Source organism: Ammospiza caudacuta, chromosome 11, assembly GCF_027887145.1.
Source record: "Ammospiza caudacuta isolate bAmmCau1 chromosome 11, bAmmCau1.pri, whole genome shotgun sequence".
In the NCBI taxonomy this organism is placed as follows: domain Eukaryota; kingdom Metazoa; phylum Chordata; class Aves; order Passeriformes; family Passerellidae; genus Ammospiza; species Ammospiza caudacuta.
The window spans coordinates 26,077,958-26,085,710 of NC_080603.1; the positions used below are offsets into that span (position 1 = coordinate 26,077,958).

General features: G+C 50.4%; 2 protein-coding genes across 2 annotated transcripts; one reads left to right on the forward strand and one right to left on the reverse strand.

Annotated features, from left to right (window-relative positions):
• Nucleotides 1-601: 601 nt before the first annotated feature.
• B3GALNT1 (beta-1,3-N-acetylgalactosaminyltransferase 1 (globoside blood group)) lies at nucleotides 602-1,325 on the reverse strand (the record flags this gene model as incomplete). The annotated part of the gene is given in 4 exon segments (XM_058811867.1): nucleotides 602-921; nucleotides 924-960; nucleotides 962-1,259; nucleotides 1,261-1,325. Coding segments are annotated over 4 exon segments (720 nt in total), but the record flags the coding sequence as incomplete, so codon positions are not given.
• Nucleotides 1,326-6,348: 5,023 nt separating this feature from the next.
• Nucleotides 6,349-7,258, forward strand: ARL14 (ADP ribosylation factor like GTPase 14). The gene has a single exon (XM_058812546.1). It carries the CDS (start codon nucleotides 6,403-6,405, stop codon nucleotides 6,982-6,984), a length of 582 nt encoding a protein of 193 aa, XP_058668529.1. The 5' UTR covers nucleotides 6,349-6,402; the 3' UTR covers nucleotides 6,985-7,258.
• Nucleotides 7,259-7,753: the final 495 nt, after the last annotated feature.

A 7,753-nucleotide genomic window follows, 5' to 3' on the forward strand; every position in this document is an offset into this window, starting at 1 on the left:
ACTCCATCTCCCTGGCCTGGCAACAGCAGCAGAGACAGCAAAGTCTCTCCATTTCATGTGCACACACAAAGTGCATCACATTTTCAGCATTTCTCAGCAGCTCCTGCAGATCCCACGGGATGCCCAGGCTGGGAACGCTCCTGGGAGCGTTTGGAGATGACACATTTAAATAACAAGGTGTGACAGTCTCAGGAGGTTGACACAGAAAACAAGGTTGGGTTGGGCTAAATTCTGGGCAGAGAACAAATAAAGGAGAGTGGCAATAAAACAATAAAAGCAATCCAGGCAGGGATTCAGGAAGCATCCTCCAAGCTGCTTTCTTGGCAGGAACGTCTTTCCTCGATGGCATTTTGTACATTCCAGAGGATTCAGGGGGAAATCCCAGGGCTGATCCGAGGACATGGAAAGGCAGCAGAGGCAGATGGGACAGAGCATTCCAAGGCACCCTCTGGGTGTGGGATACACACCTGGAAAAATGCTTTGTGAATCCCTGGTTTTGGACAAAAGCCCTGGAATGCCCTAGAGGAACACTGCCCCAGCAGTCAGAGTCATTCTAGAGGCCACTCTTACAGCAAATGGAAGTTTCTAAATAAATCCACAATCAAAGGCAAGGTTTTGAGGTGTTGGATGACAAATCCTGCCAAAACTGGATCAGTTCACTTGATGTAAGGCCATGAACTGCAATCAAACATCTGTACTTACAGATATCAAAGTCAATTTCATAGAGAAAGAATTGCTCTGCATCTCGTGGGAGAGTGATGTTGACCTTGAGTATATTTAAGCAAATCCCCACATAAACATCCTCAAATTTCAGAGGTTTCACGTTGCCCATCAGCTCGTAAGTGCTCAGGGCCAGTTTTCCATCCAGGACGTACCCCAGGCCGCTGCAGAAGGGAGGACAGAGCTGGAGGGGATACTCCTGTAGGAGATGAACCTTTTCCTGTCGAAGCCTCGGTAGGCAGAGATAATTATCGATGAGGGGGCACGCGGTGAAAACGTTCTCCGAGGAGTTCAGCTGCAGCAGGAGCTGCAGCGGGTTGGGAGCGTTGACGAGGATATCGGCGTGGGTCCTCATCAAGAACCTGGCGCTGGAACAGAGCTCGGAGAACCACTGGAAGGCCGTGGTGGCGTTCAGGGTGAGGTCGTCACACGTGTCCACGATGTCCCCGTGGAGGACGCTCGCCGTGTCCGCGCTCTGCGCGTGCTGCCCCAGCAGGGACGGCGCCAGGACGTGCTGGCCCCACCAGCAGTGCCCGTGGTGTCCTGATGCCCTGCCTGCCTGTCACGTCCCCGGGGCTGGAAGCCACCAGGATGACCAGGAAGGGGCGGAGGGGGGAAGGTAAAAATCAACTTCCTCAAATCAAGCAATGTACTCAAGGTGGTTTTGACCAAAATCGTGACTGCTTTTACCATTAGCCAGGTAATTTTTGGATTTGAGGCACACAAATTCACAGCAGGTCCCTCCAGACCCCTGTGGGATCCGTGCTGAAGCTGCAGCTCCGATGTCAGGATCAGAGATTCCAATGGATAAATCTTCACAAAACTCGGTTTAAAACCAAAGCCCCAGGCCTGTACCACATGTAGTTTCATTTCCTTAAAACCACACGTGCTCTGTCATCTATTTTAGACATCTTTAAGCCAAAATAACCCCAGTGCCTAACTGTGGGAATTCCAAATGGTTTCTGATGTTTGCAGTGATAATATTTATCCTGCACGAGCACACACAAAGACACAGCCAGGATGACAGAAAGTTTGATTTCACAGCACAATTAATTATGCTTTATCTTCAAAAATATAACCACAGGGCTCATAAATGTTTTAGATTTGACAAATAAATCCAACACCCAGAACAGCAGCGTGGAGTCCAGGGGAATTCGATTTTCCAGAGCCCACCTGCCTCGTGTTTCTGTGTAGGATCTGATTTTAAAATTTTAATTTTAAATTAATCATCCTTTAAAGGAAGCATTTGGAGAACATTTCACCAACAATGGCCTTAAAGCAGATTAAAACAATTTTATATAAAGCATTTAAATAGCAGAATTTCAGACTGATTCCTCTCAAAATCAGTAATTAACTAATAGGAATCTTTTTATGCATCAACCTGATTTTCAGTGGACAGTAGGAGAATAAATACTGGAAGAAAAAAACCTAAGTTATGTATCAGTGCTTATTATTTGATTTTAGATCAATAAAATTTATTTTGATTATCAACTTTAAAGCTTATCAGTGAAAACTGATCCGTTTGATCATGGAAAACATACTATAAATAGTTTGATTTTTATAGGAAAGAAAGCCTGGTTTCGTGACACTCTGAACAACAAAATTGGAGACAAATCCTGATCTGCTACATAAGGAAAAATCTATGAAAATAACCATCAATCCAGGTCCTTCAGGAAACACCAGGCACACAGGGAAATGAATCCCCACCTTGTCCTGTTGAGTCAGCAAGGTCTGAGCGCTTCTGCCCAGTCACGGTGCAGCTCCTGCCCTCCAGCTCCTCCTCCGCTCCCAGACTTTGTGCTGGCGTTTTTTCCATTCCAGCTGTGGACGGCAGCTCCTTCCAGGGCATTACTTTCATTTTCTTCCAAGCTGAGATTGTGCCAAAACATAAAACTGGTGACTTTTGGAATAAATCTGAGGCAACACAACGCTCAGAATGCTCCTGCACGGGGATTTAGATCCATCTCCACCCAGGTAGGGGATCGTGTAATGTGGATGTGCTTGAGCATGAAAAAGGTGGGAAATTCTCATATTCATTAAAGATGACTAATTACAATAACCAATAGTCCAATATTATTATTTTAAAATACTATAATAATAGGTGTATAGGAAAATAATTCCTTTTTAAAGCTACCAGCAGAAATAACTTGGAAATACATTATTTAAAGCTGGCTTTAAGGCCGGCTTGGACGGAGGCTGGACTGTGGGAGGCAGGAAATGAACGAGATAAAGTTTAAAGTCCTTCCAGCCCAAACCAGCCACCGATTCTACATTTTTAAACTTAAAAGCAATCGAAACTAGAGGCAATTTTGCAAGACCCCGGGCTGCGATGCTCTAATGTACCAAAACGTCAAGGTTTTTATTTTACAAAATGAAAAACCTTTATAAGACCTTTACCGGCGCCTGGCTGTCACTCGCTGCTCCCGGTACCTGTGTCGGAGCGCGGGCAGGAGGGGATGGCAGCGGGGCTGTGCCGCCCTCTGCCGAGCCCAGGCACCCAGCCCAGCCCTTTCTGCGCTTTTTCATCCCCGCCGGCAGCGCCGCTCGGGGCTCGCTCGGTGTGCGCGCTGCCCCCGCACGCATCTCACCGCACCCTGGGCTGCCAACCCGCTCTCCATCCCATCCATCCCGTCCCATCCCATCCCATTCCATCCCACCCCATCCCATCCCATCCCATCCATCCCATCCCATCCCATCCCACCCCATCCCATCCCACCCCATCCCATCCCATCCATCCCATCCCATCCCATCCCATCCCATCCCGTCCCATCCATCCCATCCCGTCCCATCCCATCCCATCCCATCCATCCCGTCCCATCCCATCCCACCCCATTCCCCATTCCCCATTCCCCATTCCCCATTCCCCATTCCCCATTCCCCGTCCCATTTCCCATCCCATCCCGGTTACCGTGTCCCGCAGCGGGGAGGAGCCGCCTCCCGTTCCGCCTCCCCGAGCGGTGCCCGCTCCCCGCCGTCCCTCCGGCATCAGCCCCGGGCACTCACGGCCGAGCCGCCTCCCCTGGCGCTGGAGCCGCTCCCGGCGAGGATTCGCTGCCCGTGAGCGCATCCATCACCCCCGTCACTGCACCGAGCCTGCCTGGACAAGCCGGGTTTGCGTTCTGCTGTTCGGTTCACGAACGGGTTACAGGCAGAGCTGGAGCTGGGATCAGTCGGCGCTCAGTCAGCTCTCCCGCGTTTATGGCTCTGGGTCTGCGGGGGGCTGGAGGCTCGGCACAGAGCGGGTCATCGTATTGGGTAAGAGACCCGACACAATTGATCCATGGACCGAGCTACCCCAGGATAACAGCGCCATCTCCTCCGGGAGTCCGTACGGACGGGGAGCTTCGCCACCTCGGTGTTGGATCAGGACATCCTTCCTAGTGCTGCCGCCGCTACTGAGGCTCGTTTGTTCAGCGATTAACAAACCCAGCCTTGGACAAAGCGAAGCTGGAGGAGGCTCGGTCCGGTCCGGTCCGGTCCAGCCCCGGGGCAGTGCCGGGTCAGGGCTCTGGGGAATCCGTCCTGAGAACTGATTCCTGCACGGTCAGAAACCTGCAGAGCCCCACAGGAATTGCCTCGTAAAAAGTCAGGCTCTGCTGGATCCCTGCCTTGAAGTGACAGCGGATGGAGGAAATGACAGCTGTTACCATAAACACCCAGCGCAGGTGGAGCGCGCAGAGCAGAGCACTGTGAGTGATCCTCAAATCACAGCTGGGGACAGAGCATCCATCCCTGCCTTGCTCAAAATATCCATATTTTATTGGAATCTCATCAGGGAATTCTGGTCCATTTGACATGTTAACCCTGTGTTCTGCAGTTTGCTGCCTCCCCATCTTTCAATTCATTTGTAAAGAAATACAAACACTTTCCCCCCTGGTTTAATACATCCTGGTTTAATAGATCCTCACCTGCTCCTGAAAACCCCTCCACATAATCCAGCCGTGTTATTAACTATGAAAAACGTGCAGCAAGGAGTGTGCCTCTGCCATCTCTCGTTGCCCCCAATTAGTCCTGCCCTAACCCTTTTAGCCTCAAGAGAAACCAGATTATAACTTGTCTGTCAGGGCTGAGGTGGATTTTACGCAACCAATGTCGTAATTATCGAAATGATTGCTCTATCAGTCAGCAGCTTGTTACAAGACCTTCACATCTTTTTGCTGATTCTGGACTTTCTGAAGCAAAGAGGAATGGTTTCCTGGGTGTAAGGGCAACTCCTGCAGTACTCAGGATGTGTCAGAGCAGCCCAAGGTGCATCCACTATCAGGAGAATGAGCAGTCAAAAGGAACTCATTAATAGCTGACTACATTTTCTATCTCCTCTTGCTTTATTCTGCTACTTGGAGTGGTGGCCAGAAAAATGATCAAGACTTGGTTATTTCCTTGCTTCTTGACCCTTTCCTGAAGGAAATCTTCACTGGGCAACCACGGAGTAAAGCAAAATGAAGGTAACAGGAATTTTAGTGTGAGGCAGCAGGATCTCAGTGATGAGCAGACCACAAGCTCTGGATTTAGGCTCCACCTTGTGGGGTGCAGTTGAACTCATTCACCAACAACGCAAACAAACTCCCTGAGTTTACAGCCCTGGCAGGAGGAGTCACTGAGGCAGCTGCTGAGGGCAGAGCCCCATTTTACTGGAGTTCTCTTCAGGTTTGATTGAGTCCATGTGCTGGAACTCACATTCGAGACCACCTAAGATCAGTTTGTGGGAGATGAATGCACTGATAAATCAGCTACCAGCTCATTTTGTGGCTTGCTAAGTATAGAAAAATCTTAAATCTTAAATCTCCCCTCCCCACTGCTTGTGTTCATATCTAGATGCCTTGTGCAGGCTGCCCTGGAGCAGAGTCCCAGAATAAAGCAGGGATTTACCCAAAGGATCTCCTCCATGGATCCACCTTGGGCAGCACCAGAGCCCAGCCAGGGCTGCACCCAAGATGAACCAAAATGGCCCCAAAATGCACGAGCGCTGCCGGGGTCTGTCCCTGGGATCAGCTCTGCTCCATTTGCACCTTGCAGTTCATTGTCCCATTGCAGCTTTAGCCCAGGCAGTCCCACCCTGCTTGTTTTTCTCTCTGCAGCCCACGGGGTTTGTGCTCCTGGGCTGAGATTTGGGTCATTTGTCCTTGGTGCCCAGCTGGAGCAGGGATTGTTTTGTCCCCCTGCTCTGTGCACAGAGCTCACCAACACTTAACATGGAGCTCAGAACTGCCCACTAAACCAGCACAGAATCTGAATATAAAATATCAGAATATACAAGCTAAAGCTTAAGGCATCAATCTCATTTTCCTCCCAGCTGGCTGTGGATGCTCAGGGGGATTCTCTGGGAGCCAGGACGTGGCTGTGATCAGGGGATCCATGGATCAGGCTGCAGGTGCTGGGAACGTGGCTGCTCAAAGCAGCTGGCAGGCTGTAACCTTTGTGCCTGTGCCAGCGGGGCCGTGGTTACTCATCCCAGTCCCACCCACAGGCTTGGCACGGAGCTCTGCGCCTCCCGAAGCCTCGTGGCTCCTTATCACCCCGATAAACGCAGCGTGTGTTTGTGCAGAGCCCCGGCGGCTCCACAGCTCGCAGCTGCCTCTTCTCTCTCTGCTTGTGCCCCACCTCAGCAGGGAGACAGGCAGCGACACAAAGTGGCCCAGGGAAGAGGGGGAATATCCCTGGGATTGAGAATTCCCGGGATAAATGGGCCTGCAGAACGGCAAGCCCTCAAGGAAGGGGGCCAACATCCCGATGCTGGGGCTGGACTCGGCGGGGAAATCCACGCTGCTCTACAAGCTCAGGTATAAGGATGCTTTTGTAACAATGCCAACCATTGGCTTCAACGTGGATATGATTGAAGCAGGGAAGGATTTCACACTGACCTTTTGGGATGTTGGAGGGCAGAAGAAAATGAGGGAGCTCTGGGGCAATTTCCTGGAGGACGCGGGCGGGCTGCTGTACGTGGTGGACAGCGCTGACAAGCGGCGCCTGGAGGAGTGCAGGAGGGAATTTGAGTTCATTTTAAAGAACGAATCCATAAAAAACCTCCCGGTGGTGGTGCTGGCCAACAAGCAGGACCTGCCTGGAGCCCTGAACGCCGAGGAGATCACCAGGAAGCTGAAGATCAAGAAGTACTGCAGTGACAGGAACTGGTATGTGCAGCCCTGCTGTGCCCTCACGGGCGAGGGGCTGCCAGAGGCCCTCCAGAGGGTGGCCTCGTTTGCCAGGCAGTACAAGAAGTCAAAGGAGACTTTCATCACCATGAAGGAACTCAATTCCTTTTAAGGATTTCTACCATCCACTTCTGGTGACTCTTAACGTACTGTATTGGACAGATTAAATCTGGATGTACTGGACTCTGAAGAACTTTTATACATAAATATTTATAAGGGACTTTGACAATAATGAAATTCTACTGTTATACCTGCAGATACTTGATGTACCTGATGGGATATCTCATACCTGAGATAGGACCTCGTAGCATTTTATTATTATTTTTTTATTTACTTGGGGTTATTCAGGTTGAATGATGACAAAGGGGCAGTCGAGCACACGGAAATAAAATGGGTGAGCAGTGTTTAAGTGGCTTAAATTAAATGAAGATTCAATTTTTTCCAAGATCTAAACCAGCCAAGTCATTTGGTCAGCAGTGATCACACGCTGTTTTGTAATCAATGGAATAGATGTGTTTCTTATTTGAAAAGAGTGGGGTGAGAGCTGCAATCTAGTTATGTACAATAGACTTTGGCTGTTCCTGCTCTAGAAACAATTCCTGCAGGGAGGTGGTGACCAGCAGGACGAGCTCCTCACCCAGCCCTGGACAGAGCCTGGCTCCAGCGCTGTCCCCAGGGTGCAGCTGTGCCCTCCCATTGTCCCAGAGACCCTCGTGTCCCCCCCTTGTTCCTGCATTGCCCTCCCCACAGGAGATCAGCCAGGGAAGGGCTGAATCCCCTTGGGTTTGTGGTGATTTCCCAGCCCTGGCCTCTGGAAAAGCCGTGGCAGGGCTTCCCTTGTGCTCCCATTTTTTGTTTCAGGATTACACCAAGGAAGTAGG